Source organism: Mirounga angustirostris, unplaced genomic scaffold, assembly GCF_029215605.1.
Source record: "Mirounga angustirostris isolate CCGP_5_RB_7025 unplaced genomic scaffold, mMirAng1.0.hap1 SCAF_6, whole genome shotgun sequence".
Lineage (NCBI taxonomy): Eukaryota > Metazoa > Chordata > Mammalia > Carnivora > Phocidae > Mirounga > Mirounga angustirostris.
Genome location: NW_026991714.1, coordinates 107,778,918 through 107,795,891, shown reverse-complemented (window position 1 = coordinate 107,795,891; position 16,974 = coordinate 107,778,918). Strand labels below are relative to the sequence as shown.

At 52.4% G+C, this 16,974-nt stretch overlaps 1 protein-coding gene across 3 annotated transcripts in view; it reads left to right on the top strand.

Annotated features, from left to right (window-relative positions):
• Window positions 1-16,974, top strand: part of ZCCHC24 (zinc finger CCHC-type containing 24) — a 79,809-nt gene that overhangs the window by 54,459 nt on the left and 8,376 nt on the right. The window contains exon 4 of one of the 3 annotated variants that reach the window (XM_045878199.3): window positions 1,948-16,141. The exons of the other annotated variants lie outside the window; for them this stretch is intronic. Coding sequence (XP_045734155.1) covers window positions 1,948-2,061 — 114 coding nt within the window. The 3' untranslated portion in view covers window positions 2,062-16,141. Of the gene's footprint in view, window positions 1-1,947; window positions 16,142-16,974 lie in introns of those variants that run through there. 3 annotated transcript variants of the gene reach the window in all.

The following is a 16,974-nucleotide window of genomic DNA, read 5'->3' as shown; positions in this document are numbered from 1 at the left end:
GGCGCCCTGGCCAGCATGGAGAGCTGGAAACCAGGCCAAGTTTGATTGATCTGGGGGAGGGGAGACTTGAGGGTCGCCTCTCTCAGACCTATGGGAGTGTGTGGCCCTTGTGTGGAGGTGATAATGAGAGTGGAGGGATGGGGAGCCAGATTTCAGCTCCAGGTCAGGAAGCCCTTCTTACAGCCAGGCTGCTCGGCTGCCAGGGAGCTCCCCAGCCCCAGCTTGCAGGCCGTGCCCATGGGTTGTTGTTGGTCTTCCTGAGATGTCTGGGAGAGCAGGTCAGGGGGTCTTCCTGGGCCTTCCAGCTTGAAATCACCGCCTCAGTGCCCCTTTCCTTGGTGGTGCGCCCCCCCCCATCAGTAATCATAACAAGCTATACGAAGAGCTTTTGTCTGCTCTGCTCTTTCTTTCCATTGAGTTGTAACAAGGACCCCACAAGAAAAGTGTTGCCAACGCCCCCTCCTACAGATGGGAAGATGGAGGATCAGAGGGACCAGGTGGCTTGTCCAAGGTTGCACAGCTTGTACGTAGTTCAAGCTAAACTCTTCCTCCTCTCCCCTGGCCAGGAAAGCGGTCATCTTAAAGCCCCTTGGACAAGGCCAAGGCTCCTGTCCTTTTCGCACACCTTCTCTGCGTGGCTTCAGGCTTGAAAGCACAGAGATGGGTTTTATGACCCTTGGATCAGAGCCCTGCCCTTCCACCGTTTCCGTGCTCACCTCCTAGAGCCCTGTGGCTCTTCCATTTTGCAGACTGCTCTCAGTGTCCGCTTTGGGCTGGGTATTGCTTGAGGGGCCAGAAAAGCCAGGTACTGCTTTTGGGAGGTTTGCAGTCTGCCCGCAGCTTCCCTCCAGGACCATCCCTGGTCACGGCCATTGACATCAAGATTCCGTGACCCCACAGCAGCCTTTGCTTCCTGACCCCTCTCCTCAGCATGTGCATCCCAGCTGTCACCGACCAGCTTCCTTTGAGTCCCCGCAATCCAGGCAGGGGACCCTTCTGCAGGTGGGCGTTCTGGGCTGGGGGCTTTGCCTGCCAGCCAAGAAACTCTGTGCCTCAGGAGGTGTGCCTAATAGCCTCCATAAATTTTCCAGGGAAACAAGTCTCTGCTGGCTTTTGTGAGCCAGGATGGGAGGGAAAGAGGGAGCAGGGAGCTCCTTATGTTGCAGCAGTGCTCTTTCCTGCATGCCTCATGCTGCTTAGTTTACAAACATCTCGACATCCGATTCTTCCCACGGCCCCACAACCGATGTGCAATGATGACCCACTTTCCAGATGCGGAAACTGAGGCCCCCTGAGCTCACATAGTGCGTGAGTAGCATCGCAGGTCTGGCAAGCCACCTCCCTTCTCTGGGCCTCCGTTTCCCTGTTGGGACACGTGGAGTTCTGCTCCTTTGGCCACTCAATGGACAGGGCGAGGACTGTGCCAGGCCCTGGGGCGAGGGGCACTGGCTGCTAACCTCACAGAGCTGAGGGCTCATTTACCCCAAGCCCGAAGCACAGCAGTGACAGGTAGCCTGGGAAGAAGCCCCGGGTGTGCTGGAGGTCAGGAGATGTGGGCTTGGGTCCTCCTCGCTCTGGGCCTCGCTACCCTCATCCGGGTAATGTCCGTGCACCACCGTCTTGCCTGGGTCCTGGGCTTTTGTGAACTTCGGGGGTGACCGCTCCGACAGTCCTGGGGGAGGGCAAAGTGGCGTCCAGACCGTGCGGGTCCAGGAGCCCCAGCCCCGGGCCGCGCACCGGCCACAGGCAAGGGGCAGGAAGGGCCCCCAGCCCCTAGGGAAACAACCTCGGTGACTCCAGGCTCTCTCTCCGGGCACCCCCACCTCTGTCTGTCTGTCTGTCTGTCTGTCTCGTGCTCTCTCTGTGCCTCTCTCTGCATCTGTCTCACTCTCCCTGCCTCTCTCTGTGTTTCTGTCTTTCTCTCCACTCCCCCCTTCCTCTCTGCAGAGACCCCTGGAGAAGCCCGATGGCCTGGACGTGTCCGACCAGAGCAAGGAGCACCCCCAGCACCTCTGCGAGAAGTGCAAGGTCCTGGGCTACTATTGTCGCCGGGTGCAGTGAGCCGGCCCCGCCGCCGCAGGAGATGCCCCTCCGTGTCCGCCCGCCTTGCCGCGTGTCCTTGTGTGCGTGGGGGCAGCCTCGCGGCCTTACGCGCCGGGCAGGGGTGTCTTACGCTCTCGTCTCGTGTGTGCTGACAGTGTTACGGACGCGGCCGCCCCCACGGAACACCGGCTCTCTGGGGCTCTCTCCAGGTGGGCCTGGGGTCTGTGTGCAGGAGACAGGGGTGAGCAGAGGTCAGCACCCAGGACCCCATAAAGCCCTTGGTGTCCCCTGCCGGCGGTCTTCCTCTGAGACTCCCTTTGGGGTGAGCAGCCTTGTATTGGCCACAAGTGCACTAAATGTACTGTGAATCCCAAAGCCTGCAGGGGACTGTCTCCCCAAGACTAGCCAGGCCTCCTTCTCTACCCAGAACCTTCCAGTTTGCCCTGTGTGCAAAGCCACTCTCAGAGAGCCCTATGTTTCTGTCCTGTCTGAGTCAGCAATCCTGGTGAGCTGACATTTGTTCTATTAGCTGCTGGGGAGTGGGCATCTCTGCCCCCTGCCCACCATGAGCCCCGAACCCCACTGCCTGTGACATCATTAACATTGCACACCCTAGACCCAGAGGTCAGGGACAGGGAGGCGCTGAATGTTGGACAGGGTTCCACGGTGTGACCTGGGGCCCATCAGACAACGCCTTCCCCCGCCCCACACCACACACTTCTCCCGCTTGGGATTGGATTTTGTCAGGCCCCTTCCCTACCCTTCTCCTTCACCCCCACCCATGCTGGGGTCTACCCCCTGATCGACGCCTTAGGGCCCGGCAGGGAAGGCCCTCGGGCAGGACGGACACAGGCCTGGTGGTCTAGAGACCTAGGTTCTTGTGCCGGTCCTGCTGCTCACACACTACGAGGCCTCGGGAAGGACTTCTCATCTCCGGCCCTCAGGGCGCCCACTGGTTAAGTGAGAGAGGGGCTCCAGGGCACACAGGCTCATTTCAGTTCTGGTGTTGTGGGGTTCATGTGGAGCTTTATCTGGAGAGGCCCACCGAGTACCACACTGCGCACGGTCACCCGTCAGTCACTTAGGATAGAGCTGAGGGATGCCGGTCCTCCCCCCGTCACCGCCTGTAACCCCTGCCCTGCCTGATGTCCCCACCCCACCCCTGCAAAAATGAGGGAGAAGGATCCCCCCCTCACACAGGGCAACCCCAATGTAAGCTACAGAACCTCTCGTTTATAAAATGGGGACAATGATTTCCTACCTCCCAAGGGAGCAGGGAGGCCTCTGGGCAAGTCACATTGGTCAGGGAGACCGCTGTCCTGGCTGGCGGGAGGGATCACGCTCGCCTCTCTCCTCTCTCCCCCATGAGAAGCCCTATTTTTACTGTCCTGTCATCCCTCCTTTCTCCCAGGGAGAGGGAGAGAGCCGGCTGGCAGGACTGGGTCACTTGATTTTGCCCTAACATTATGCCTCTGTGGAAAAAAAAAAATCAGACCATGAAATGGACCTGAAATTCAGTGTTTACCATGGCTCAAGGTCACCCAACTGGGGCCCGGTCGCCTTTTGTTTTCAAATGAAAATACTGTGTACAACTGAGGAGTTACAGTGAAGTGATAACCAGGGGTCCAGGGAGCAAGTTGAAGAGATGGCATGAGTGCGTTTGCAGCCTGGGGGAGGAGGGGTGCTGCAGGGGAGATGTCGGGGGGCTGTGCCCTCTGAGCACTTAACAAGAGGGTGTTTGCTCCAGCCTGAGCCCCGTGGCCACCTCCCTGCTGCCCAGAGGGGCAGAGTGCCCAGCAACCAACTGTGAACACCCTCGCCTCCCACCGACAATGCCACTGAGGAATCCCTCCCAGCCGTTCCAGGGACCTGGCCCCAGAGGGGGACCTTGGCCCCAGGAGGCCCGGAGCCTGCCAACCGTGCTGCGGTGGTGGGGGCAGCCCACACCCTAAAAAGAATGCAGGCTCCAGAATGCTAGAGGCCAGAGCCTTCCCCGGGCCAGTAGGAAATGGGATATCACCCCAAAGTGACCTTGTCAGTAGGCCTGTCCAGCTGGTAGCTGCCGGGCCCCCCCATCTGTGCAGAGCTGGCCGACGTGGGGGCTGGGCCCTCCTGCCCGAGGCAGCCCCTCCGCACTCCCCACCCCTGCATGGCTCTGTCTGGCTAAACATGGGAGCTCTCTGTGGGCAGCAGGAAGCGATGCTGTCCAGGCCGGGTACCGCGAGGATTAAGTGCTCAGAGGGCCCGAGAGCCCAGGAAACAAGAAAGTGTGTGGTTTGTATGTTCAAAAGGGACAATCGCCTGCAGTCAGTAGATCTAGTGATCTAGTTGAGAGATAACAGTGTTTAACCCATATGAAGTATTCGATAGTTCTACTTGTGAATTTGTATTTATTTTGAGTTATACTTGACACAGAATTCCTTTTTTTTTTTTTAAGAAAAATACTATGTGTGTATTTTGAAAAAAAATCATAGATGTTAAAATTTCTTCTGGTTACCAATTTTTCTCACGACACTGAATTTGTTACCTTCTCCCAAAAAAAATCTTCACAGTGATCTTTGTCTGTATATATTTGAGGGCCTTTTTTTTAAAAAAAGAAAAAAGAAAAATATAATTGCTCGATTTTTGAGATTAAAAAAAAACAAAGGCATTTTCAAAACTTCGGAGCTTTCAGGAGGGCACTAGAATATCAAATGAAGATTTCTGGACATATTTTTGCAAACCTTCTGGTTGAGCTGCAAGAAAATATTTATGGTGAGAACTCTCTTTTTTCCTGTTGTTGGGTTTTTTTTTGTTTCGTTTTGTTTTTGGTTTGATTTTTTACTATGCTTTGATCTGTAAAAAGTATGCAACTGAACTACATTAAGAAGGAAATATTGTCTACATAGAATATTATATGAAGTTGGTACATAATTCTGAGGAGGAAAAAAAAAATCTTTGCAATTCTTTAAGCCATATTGTTGTTATTCTGTGTTGTTTTCCTTGGATGAAAATATCAGTATTAAGTAGCCAAGCATATTATTCAAGTGCTTAGACTTATTAATATGTTCGTGTCCTGTATTTATACATATGTGTATTTTGGAAAGTATTGCTTTTTTTTAAGGGAAGCTATTATTAGATACGTAGCCAAAAAGGGAATAGTGACCCCTTTGATCCTCTTCAGCTGAGGGTAACGAACACAGCATTGTATTCCATTCTCTTGCACCTTCTTGTTCTTATCTTGTTATTATGGTTATTAACTTTGTCGGGGGGCAGGGTGTGGGCCAGGGGAGGAAGGGGCCTCGCAGTATTACGCAGCCAGCCTAGGATGACTAACCAGCCCCGCCATGGTTGTTCAGCTCCAGAGATGGCCTCCTTGGCCTGGTGGAGGGCTCGGGTCAGCCGGGCCCAGGACGGAAGAGGAAATGGGAGGCAGACTTCTCCGTGCCCCTCTTTGGGGCTTGGCCATCTGAGCCTCGCCTCTGAGCCCCATGCTCTTTGAACTAGGATGTGCCAACTAGAGCCCTTACACCTGCCCTCCAACATCTAATAGAGTTGAATCTACTCTAAGTGAATATTTAATCCAACATCACTACATTGTAGCCCAGTGCAACAACTAATCCTGAAGTTTGGGAGGCGTTCCAGCTTTCAGGGAGGTGGCTGAGCCGTCCCCCAAGGGCTGGTGGCAGAAGGGCCCATCGCCGTCTGTCGCCAACCTCGTCGTCGGATCTCCTCCGTTCCCGTGTGGTGACCCTGTCCGTGTCTGTATCTGTTAATACGTGTGTGTCCAGCTGAAAAGACAAACAGAACCCGTGGGCCCAGTTCGGAGGGTGCATGGAGAAGGCTCCCGACCTCTCCGAAGGGCTGCCCTCGGGATGGCATTCCGTTGTGTGCCTTATTCCTGGAAAATCTGTATACAGCTTGCCTATAGCAATATAGCCTTCTCATGCTGTATTAAAAGAACTTTTAAAAGCAAGAAAGGCTCATGGGTTTCCTTGTTTACACAGAGCATCAGTGGGGAGCTGGACTTCTTCACAGATTGATGAGGCCAAGTGGGGTGGGAAGGACTTCGAGCTGCCTTTCTCCTGTCCTGGGTCTGGGTCATCCAGTCCTTGCCCTGCCTCCACGCCGTTGATTTGCCTGCTCCCAGCCCCTCTGCCCCCAAGTGGACACTCTCTCCAGAGTCAGGGCCCTCCCCAACTCGGGCCCCAGACTGGGCGAGATTGTCAGCACATTAGGTCACACGTTAGCTCAGCAGTGGGACTCCCGGGTGACCATATATAGGAGTGAATCTTCCTTGGAGGCAGCAGCCCTGGGCCCCACCGCCGTGGCCACACTTGGCCCTCCTGCCAAGTCCAGGATTGGGCCTCAGACCCCGGGCATCACACAATGAGCAATCAGAAGTGTCCAGGCCTCCTGGGAAGTCCCCAGGAGAGGGAACAGAGGATCTCTCTCTTCTGAATGAGCCAGGATGAGGCCAGGCTGTCACAAGGTGGGGCTCTAGCTGAGAGCCACAGACAGGAAGTCATGGATCTCGAGAAGCCACCCACACATGGGGCCCCTTGGCCCGGGGCCAGTGCTCTGGTCACTCTCAATCTTGCTGTTCACTGGAATCGCGATGGGAGCTGTGGCCCCACCCCAGAGATTCTCGAGAACTTGGCCTGTGTCCTCAGGTCTTTAAAGCCCCCAGAGAAGTCCAATGTACAATGTCGAGAAATGTCAGGCTTTGAAACGGTCCCTCATGATCCTGTGGGGCCAATGGTGATGTCAGGGTCGGGGAAGCCGGTGGGCAGAGGTTCTGACCACACTGGCGGGGCACCCCATCCTCAGCTCCGGCCAGTTACTGCTATCTAAGAAAATACTGCTTAGATGGGGGTGGGGATGTCCTGGAAATCCAGGTGGTTATGTGAAATTTTCCAACTTTAAATTTGGCAACTAGCCTACTAAAGTTGTAAATAGTATATAGGTCAAACCATGTGTCTGTGGGCCAGCCCTTGCCTCCAGACTGCAGCCTCTGAGACAGAGCAGAGAAAAAAATGTGGATCTTTGGGATCAGGGGCCACAGTGGGGGAGGGGCGGGGAACAGGCAGGAGCAGAGTACGACTTCAGAAGCAGGGAGTGCGCCCCCTGTGTTATTTGGAGTGTCCAGTGACTCCCAGAAGCCACCAAGCCCTTCCCTGCTTGCCAGCACATTCACCCCCAGATGCCTGCCTTCATGGTGAGTGATGCGGTCGATAGGGCCAGAGTCAACCTGAACTCAGAACCAGAGCCAAGCAGGTGAGTGGAGAAGGGGACCAACCCCAGCACGGTAGGAGGAAGCGGGGATCACCTCCTCGGAGTGCCTGTTTGGCAGCCCAGGAGGGGGCGCCCTCCCCAGGAGGGATCTGCACAGATCCGGGGACCGGAACCCTGCTCTGTCAGTGTCCCTGTGCGCACAGCCCTGCCGCCCCTGGCCGTGGGAGGCTGAGCCATGCCTCCGCCTCTCTCTGAGCCCCGGCCTCCCCAGGGATAGTGTGCAGATCAGACAGGTCAGATGGCCTTGTAAGCACCAGGCCCAGTGCCTGGCTTGGCACCCGGGGGTTCCCCAGGGACGTGGCTCCATTGCTCCCATTGTCCGTGACTCAGGCAGCAACACCTTGCCAGAGATCACACAGGAAGTCAGAGGGGCAGCCAAGCCTCCCCCCCCCCCGAGGGCCCCCAGGCCCACTGACTGGCCCCGCAGGCGCTCACTGGGCACCCACTGTGCGTGGGGGCAGAGGCCGCGAGGTTAACATTCGGTTATCTGCCCTGGTGTGTCAGTGTGCTTGCGCCCATGTGTGTGTTTGGTTTTGTTTTCCGTGGAAAGAAAACAAACCCAAGGCAAACACAGCTTGCATTTCGCCATCTCCCGGAGCTGTGCAAACCAGTAATTCCCCTGGACAGGAAGGGTTTCCGGTCAGGCAGCTGGCTGCGAGGCCCCGGAGAGAGCAGAGTCCACCTCGGAAAGGGGTGTCAGGGCACCAGAGGGGACAGCCCCGCGCTGGGCCTGCCCCTGCCTCCCTGGGAGCCCGACACCGGCTCGCACCCCTCACATTTCTGATGGGCCCACGTCGAGGCCCCCAGAGGAAGGCTTGCCCGGGCTCGCCCGGCGGGCAGGTGGCAGCGGCGGGGTTTGAGCCCCGAGTTCTCAGGCCCCGTGCAGGGGTGTGGAGGCAGCACTGGGGCTGGGCCCAGGCCTTGGCGCACGGAGCCCCCTCGGTGCCTGCTCTAGACACGGGGAGGGAGGCCAAGGCCAGAGCGCTCGACCCCCGCGCCTTTCCCGTCTCAGCACCAGCGCCCACTGGGGGCCCTAGGACCCCTCGTGGGACCTAGACCAGGCTCCTAGCACCCTTCTCAGAGTGTGTGACGCTGGGCCTCCGCGTCCTTATCCGCATGCCGCGGGCAATGGTGCCACCCTGGCAGGCCGCGGCGGACACGCTCTGTGACGGCCACTTCTCGTCCCCCGGGCCTGCGCTGTGACTCCTCACACCGGGAGGCTGGGCCACGCCGCCATCCAGCCGCAGGCCCGTGTCTTCGCTGGCCCCATGGGTGCCCCGAACGGCCCCGGCAGGAGCCAGGGCAGGGAACAGTATGCCAATATGGCAGGTAGAGAAACGGAGGCCCGGGGGGAGAGGGGGCTATGATGCCCCAAACTGACAAGTGGGGTGCTCTGCTGCGCCCTCTGACCTCCACACTCGGTGCAGTTTCTGATCCTGACAGGAGACTCCCCGTGGACTCCCTTGTGGCCAGGTCTGGTGCCCTGAGCTGTGGCTGGGCCCCGCAATGAGCTGGGAGTCAGGCCCCCGCCTGCCCTCAGACACCCTGACCCCTCTCCCCTTGGCCTGGGAAACCCAGGGTCCAAACACCACCCAAGCGGCTCCCCGGCCAGGGCTGCCTTGGCCAGGCTCCCACATGGCCTCTGGGAGAGGGAGAAGGGGCAGGAGGACCTGGGACAAGGGGGGGCGGCCTGCGGGGGGAGGGCTGTCGCCTCCAAGGTCAGGCATCTGGATGTTCCCTGGGACGCTGTGCAGAGCCAGGAACAGTCTGTCCTCAGGCACAAAGGCCCCTCTAAACACACCCACTTTATCCAGAGCTGTTAGAGGCCCCGCGCTCACCTCGCCCCACCACACACGTGTTCACACACATTCACACACATGCACTCACACCCGCCCACAGACACGCCTGGCTGTGGCCCCTGGGGAGTCCCGTGGGAGTGGGGAGCCCTGGGACACCGTCTCCAGCCAGAACAGTGCTCCTGCAGTGTCCACAAGCTGGGGGGTCCCCAGGGTGGCCCCTCTCCCTGACCCCTCTGACCCAAGGGTCACTTTTAGGGAGGAGGAAACTCCAGCCAGAAGAGTCATGGACCCCATGTGAATCTGCCCATCCGCCTCCCCACGAGTCCCTCCCCAAGAGCTGGGGACCGCGGAACCCTCAGGTAGGTGGGAGAAGCCAAGCCCCAACCCTTGACCTGACACAGGGAGCGAAAGTCCATCCTTGTATCTCAGACAGTTGAGAGACAGCATCAGGGGCGTGAACACCACGTCCTCGTCTATTAGATGCTGGAGGCTGTATGGGGCCAGGTGAGACGAGGCCTGCGCTCTGGTTCTAAATCATCCAGAATACAGGATGGGCAGCATGGTGAGGTTGGCTCCCGTGAGGCATGGGTGCCTGGGGCCTGATGTCCTGCACTCTCCACTCCTGGGCAGGAGACGAGCTGCAAGGGGAGCCAGGCCGAGGGAGTGCACCGAGGCAAAGTGTCGGTGTGAGTGGGGGTGGGGGCGCGCCCCAGACATGGCCTCACCCACACCCAGAGCCCTCCACGGTCCTCTCGCCTGGCGCCAGGGCTCTCTCTGTGTCTCCAGCGCCAATGTGGCCTGGCACCTGGCAGGTTGAATGTGGAATAAATGAGTAAATAAGCTCTGGCCAGCATTCAGCGGGCCCCCTGCTGCCCCAGCCACTGAGCATGTGACTTCCATGCTTGCAAACACCCTGTGATGGGAGCTGGGTGTGAGGATGGGTACCATTTGACAGATGGGCAAGCTGAGGTTCGGGGAGGTGGAGTGACTTGTCCAAGTTCATCTGGCTACAAGAGTAGAGCCCCTCCCTGGACCCCCTCCCAGAGACATCTGTCCCCAGGGCTATGTCCAGCCCTGAAGGCCCAATGCCTGTCTCCTGCAGGTGTGTGCCCTCCCAGACAGCCAGTCAGACATCCGGGCTGGCCTGGCCTGTCCTCAGCCCCCTCACACCCGCCCAGCCTGGCCTGCCAGCCTTCCTGCAGTTGCTCAGAGCCAATAACCACGCAGTGCAGGCCCTGTGGTGTTCCTGCAGGCCGTGTGGGAGCCAGAGCCCAGGCCCAGCCCCATCACGGCCCCCAACCTGCCCGCCACCCCCTTGAAAAGTTCGGGGGGATGAGGGGGAACACTGCTTCTGCCTCCGCTGTCCCCAGGGTCAGCCAGGCCCAGCATCTGTGCCTCTTCTCCCTGCATCCTTGCTCTTCCTTCCCCCCAGAGCCGTGCACGCAGGCCAGCCACCTTCCCACATCCTGCATCTTGGTCCAGGAAGTGAAGAGTATTTTTTCCTGTCCCCATGCAGACCAAGCTGGGAGCCAAGCAGCAGTGCCCTCTACCCCCTTCTCATCGTGCCACCGCCCCCACCTCTGGTCACTCCTCTAGGTCGGGCTCGGCCTCCATGGCCCCTCCACACGCAGCTCCTGCAGCCCATGGGGCGAGTTGGGGTCCAAGTCTGGGACCATGGTACCTGCCTCGACCTCCATCTCGGCCTGCCCACCCTCATCCTGGCAGGGATTCTGGGTCAGATGGACTGGACACTGAACCACAACTTATCAGCTGTTGTCCTGAGCAAGTCACCTCCCGCTCTGAGCCCCGGTTCCCTCCGCCTTTGCCTCTTAACCCTTGAGCTCTGTGTTCTGAAACCTTCACCCTGACCAGGAGGCAGATGTGGAGCCCAGGCCTTGCTTCTGGGAAGGGACTTAGATTTGCCGGCTCTTGGGCAGTAGACCATTCTCCTCCCCTCCCCAGGCACCCACACCCTGTTAGTTCAGTGCTGACTGGGCTTCTGCCTCAGTTTCCTCCTTGGGCTGAGGCAAGAAACCTCTGCCTAGAATGTATCTCGTCCTCCTCTCCCTTGGAAACTGACCCCAGCCCCGCACCACAGTGGAGTCTGCTTCAAACCTTGTGGTCAGGCTCTCTCTTGCCTGACATCCTTGCCAGTTCAGAAGCCCCCACACCCCCCAACCGCGCCGCCCCTCAGGCCTCTTGCAACAATCGGCCGGTCCTCTGCTTCCCTCTGGTGGCAGAGTCTGAGAACAGCAACTTCCTGGGGGGAATTTTTTTCCTCCCCAAATCCAGGTTAAGTCCTGACCTCACCTGCACAGGGCTACCTGCCTCATCACCTATGAACAATATCGGCAAGTGCTAATACCTGAGTTTGATTATAAAAATAATGAATGCACGATATGAAGTGGGTATAACACAGGGAAATAGGAACTAGGATGTGAAAATACCCAGTGGCCCAAATTCCCCCAGAGAGCGCTACTGTCAGGGGTTTGGCCATATCATTCCATAGTCTTTTTGCTTCTACAAATCTGTGTGCATGTGATGTACACACACACACACACACACGTTAACAGGATTATACTTGACATGCTGTTCTGACCAGCTTTGTCTATATCGTCATCTTGCCCTGTTAACACACAGGTCTGCCTCATTTGTCTAAGAGCTGATTGTACTTCTTTGTTGAGTAATGTATCTGTCATTTCCTTATAGAAGGATTTGAAGCATTATTGTTTTTAAAAGTCAATCATTTTACCTTTTTTAAGAAGTTTTTATTTGGGGGCACCTGGGTGGCTCAGTCGGTTAAGCAACTGCCTTTGGCTCAGGTCATGATCCCAGGGTCAAGCTCCCTGCTCAGTGGGGAGTCTGCTTCTCCCTCTCTTCCCCACTCATACTGTCTCTTGCTCTCTCTCTCTCTCAAATAAAATCTTTAAAAATAAATAAATAAACATAAGAGTTTTTATTTAAATTCCAGTTAGTTAACATACAGTGTAATATTAGTTTCAGGTGTACTAAATTCGGCACTTCCATATAATACCCAGTGCTCATCACGACAATCCCCATCACTTATTTCACCCATCTTGCCACCCCCCCACACCCCGCGCTAGTAACCACCAGTTTGTTTGATATAGTTAACAGTCTGTTTCTTGGTTCCTCTTTCTTTATTTTCTTCCACTTTGCTCATTTGTTTTGTTTCTTAAATTCCACATATGAGTCAAATCATATGGTATTTGTCTTTCTCGGGCTGACATTTTGCTTAGCATAATACACTCTAGCTCTATCCATGTCCTTGCAAATGGCATGATCTCATTCTTTCTTATGGCTGAGTAATTTTCTATTATATCTATATCTATATCTATATCTATCTATATCACATCTTCTTTATCCATTCATCAGTTCTTGGGCACTTGGACTGTTTCTGTAGTTTGGCTATTGTAGATAATGCTGCTATAAACATCAGGGTGCATGTATCTCTGTGAATTAGTATTTTTGTATTCTTTGGGTAAATACCTAGTAGTACAATTTCTGGGTCATAGGGTAGTTCTAATTTTAACTTTTTGAGAAACCTCCGTACTGTTTTCCAGAGTGGCTGCACCAGCTTGCATTCCCATCAACAGTGTAAGAGGGTTCCCCTTTCTCCACATCCTTGCCAACACCTGTTGTTTCTTGTGTTGTTGATTTTAACCATCCTGACAGGTGTGAAGTGACATCCCATTGTGGCTTTGATTTGCATTTCCCTGATGATGAGTGATGTGGAGCATCTTATCATGTGTTTGTTGCCCATGTGTATGTCTTCTTTGGAAAAATGTCTATTCATGTCTTCTGCCCATTTTTAATTGGATTATTCAGTTTTGGGGTGTTGAGTTTAATAAGTTCTTTGTATATTTTGAATACTAGCCCTTTATCTGATATGTCATTTGCAAATATCTTCTCCCCTTCTGTCGGTTGTCTTTTGGTTTTGTTGTCTGTTTCCTTTGCTGTGCAAAAGCTTTATATTTTGATGTAGTCCTGACAGTTTATTTTTGCTTTTGTTTCCCTTGCCACAGGAGACCTATCTAGAAAGAAGTTGCTATGGCCGATGTCAAAAAGTTACTGTCTTCTTCTAGGATTTTTTATGGTTTCAGGTCTCACATTTGGGTCTTTAATCCATTTCGAGTTTATTTTTGTTTATGGTGCAAGAAAGTGGTCCAGTTTTCCCAACACCGTTTGTTGAAAAGACTTCTTTTTCCCATTGGATATTCTTTCCTGCTTTGTTGAAGATTAATTGAGCATATAACTGTGGGTTCATTTCTGGGTTTTCTATTCTGTTCCATTAGTCTATGTGTCTGTTTTTGTGCCAATACTGTACTGTCTTGATTGCTACAGCTTTGTAATATAGCTTGAAGTCCGGAATTGTGATGCCTCCAGCTTTGTTTTTTTTTCCGAGGTTGCTTTGGCTATTTGGGGTCTTTTGTGGTTCCATACAAATTTTAAATTTGTTATAGTTTTGCGAAAAACGGTGGTGGTATTTTGGTAGGGATTGCATTAAACGTGTAGATTGTTTTGGGCGGTATGGACATTTTAACAGTATTTGTTCTTCTGATTCATGCGCATGGAATGTCTTTCCATTTCTTTGTGTCATTTTCAATTTCTTTCATCGGTGTTTAACAGTTCTCAGAGTACAGGTCTTTCACCTCTTTGGTTAGGTTTGTTCCTAGGTATCTTATTATTTTTGATGCAATTGTAAATGGGATTGATTCCTTAATTTCGCTTTCTGCTGCTTCATTATTATGTATAGAAATGCAACAGATTTTTGTACATTGATTTTGTATCCTGCAACTTTACTGAATTCATTTATCAGTTCTGGTAGTTTTTTGGTGGAGTCTTTCAGGTTTTCTATATATAGTATCATGCCATTTGCAAATGGTGAAAGTTTGACTCCTTCCTTGTTGATTTGGATGCCTTTTATTTCTGTTGTCTGCATGCTGAGGCTAGGACTTCCAGTACTGTGTTGAATAAAAGCAGTGAGAGTGGACGGTCTCTGTCTTGTTCCTGACCATAGAGGAAAAGCTCTCAGTATTTCCCCACTGAGGATGATATTCACTGTGAGTTTTTCATAGAAAGCCTTTATGATGTGGAGGTATGTTCCCTCTCAATCTACTTTATTGAGGGTTTTTATCACGAATGGATGTTGTCCTTTGTCAAATGCTTTTTCTGCACCTATGGGGAGGATCATATGGTCCTTATCCTTTTATTAATGTGACGTACCTGTTGATTGGTCGATTTTTTTTTCTTAGTCACCTTTCTGTTTTGTGCAGCAGGAAGATCTGGGGTCAGGAGAGCCAGGGTCCAGGCTACTGTCACTGATCTCATTGCTGTGCCCCTCCAGGCCCGTTTCCCCACCTACACAGTAGGGCATCTGGCTCCATCTAGAATCCTTCGCTCTGATGATTCCTCTGAGCTGTGATCCCAGAGGCTGTCCTGGGATCATCCATACAGTTTTGGGGCTGGTGCGGGGAGGAGGCCTGGCCTAGTGGGAGCGTGGACAGTTGTGGCGAGGGACAGGCTGCAACGCTACCCGCTGCCCGGTATTGGACGGGGCTGCCTGAGGGAGAGTGAGGTCTGACCCACACTCCTCTCCTGCAGCTTGCTGAGGGCAGCTGGGCCAGCTGCTTTTTCTTGGAAGGGCCTGGGGGCATCCACAGCCACTTCCCCCGCCCTGAGCTGACTTGTATATCACCCAAGTAAGAAGGGAAAGTATTCCCCTTGTAAACAACTCAAAAAATACAGAAGATTTCAGCTTCTGGGGTCAGAGTGCCTGGAGTCACCCTCCCACTTTAAACAACTAAATCAACAGACAAAACGTGGGACACAACGGGCCCAGCTGTTGGACAGAACAGGGATTCCTGAGAAAAGGAAGCACAAGCAAATGAGGTGAGGCCTGTGGTTTGCAGAGAGTACTGCCTGGACTGAGTGTCCGGGTCACCGGGCGGGACAGGAGAAGCCACACAGCCCAGCCAGCTCCCTTACTGGAGGAGACAGACTGGGGAACTTAACGGGCAGAGGCTAGGTAGAATTTTTGAATCAGAACACTGGAAAGAAGACAGCTGCCCTGAGATTGGAAAGTGGCATGGAGAGGAGGAAGATCCCAGAGAGAGGGTCCAGACCTGTGCAGAGGGGCCCCCTCACCCAGTTAGCTGAGAACAGATAGGTGCCTACGTGTGAGGAGATGACCCAAAGCTGACCGAAGGACCACTGCCCACCCCAGAAGGAACAGGCAGAACTAAATGCCCAAAGCTCACAGGGGGACAGAAATAGTCCCCACCAGCCAGATTGAGAAACCTCATAATAAACAGGGCAGAACACTGAGAACCATATGACCTCAGAAGTGGGACAAAATTAGTCCTTCACTAACAGATGCGTTGGTCTCTTCAACAAAGCTCAAAAGCAAGCCTCAAAGGAATGAAATGATCTCCAAATAACTTATTTGCATTCCACAACAAAGCTTAAGAATATTTACAGGAACACAACCATATCCAACACATTTTAATAAGGTAACATGTCTGGCATCCATTAAAAGTTAGGCATATAAAGAAGTAGAAATAAGTAAAAGCAGACACAGAAATCACACAGATAATGGATGAGAGGACATTAAAGTAGTTATAACTCTATTCTGTATTTTTAAGAAGGTAAAGGAAAGCATGAACATGTTAAAAAGAAACATGGAAACAATATTTTTTGATACCTCAATCAAACTTCTAGTGATGAAAAAATTTTTCTGAAATTTTGGATCTCTGAAATATGAAAAATACACTGGAGATTAACAGCAAATGAAAAGAAGAAAGGATTAGTAAAACCTGCACTTCCTCTGCATTAGGCCCACCTGTCTGCCTAACCTGGCTTTAGACTGAGCATTTATTTAAGAATAAAATTGTGGTGGTGGTCTGAAAAAAGAAAGGATTAGTGAACTTGATGACATAGTCGTAGAAACTATCCAAAATGAAATACACCAATATAAAAAGACTGAAAAAAAAAAAAAAAAGAACGGGGCATCAATGAGATGTGGGCAACTCCTGTTGGGTTAATATACAAATTAGGAATCCCCAAAGGAGAGGAAGAAGAGAAAGATATATAAAGAAATAATTAATGAGAATTTTCAGGCGCCTGGGTGTCTCATTTGTTAAGCATCTGCCTTCGGCTCGGGTCATGATCTCAGGGTCCTGGGATCGAGTCCCACATCGGGCTCCTTGCTTAGCTGGAAGCCGGCTTCTCCCTCCCCCACTCCCCCTGCTTATGTTCCCTCTCTCGCTATGTCTCTCTCTGTCAAATAAATAAAATCTTTAAAAAAAAAAAAGAAAAATTTTCAAAATTTGTAAAATCTATAAACCCAAGAAGGTCAATAAACCCAACACAAGAAATATATAAAGAAAACCATGTATTACATCATAATCCAATTTGCTTAAGATCAGATAGAAAATCTTAAAAGTAGATAGAGGGAAAAGGGTACATTACATACAGAAGAACAAAGATTAAAATTGTAGCACACTTTGCATAAGGGGGAAAAAAAATCCAAGCCAGAAGACAGGGAAGCAGCATCTTTAAATTACTTAAAGGAGAAACTGTCAACCTAGAATTTTAACTCAGCAAAAATATCTCTACAAATCCCATATCTGATAAAGGACTGTGTCTAGAATATATAAAGAGCTCTTACAACTCAACAATAAAAAGACAACCCAATTTAAAAACAGAAAAAAGATCTGAGTAGACATTTCTTCAAAGAAGACATACAAATGGCCAATAAACACATGAGAAGATGCTCAATATCATTAGTGAAATCAAAACTGAAATGAGATAATACTTTATACCAACTACAATGGAGAGA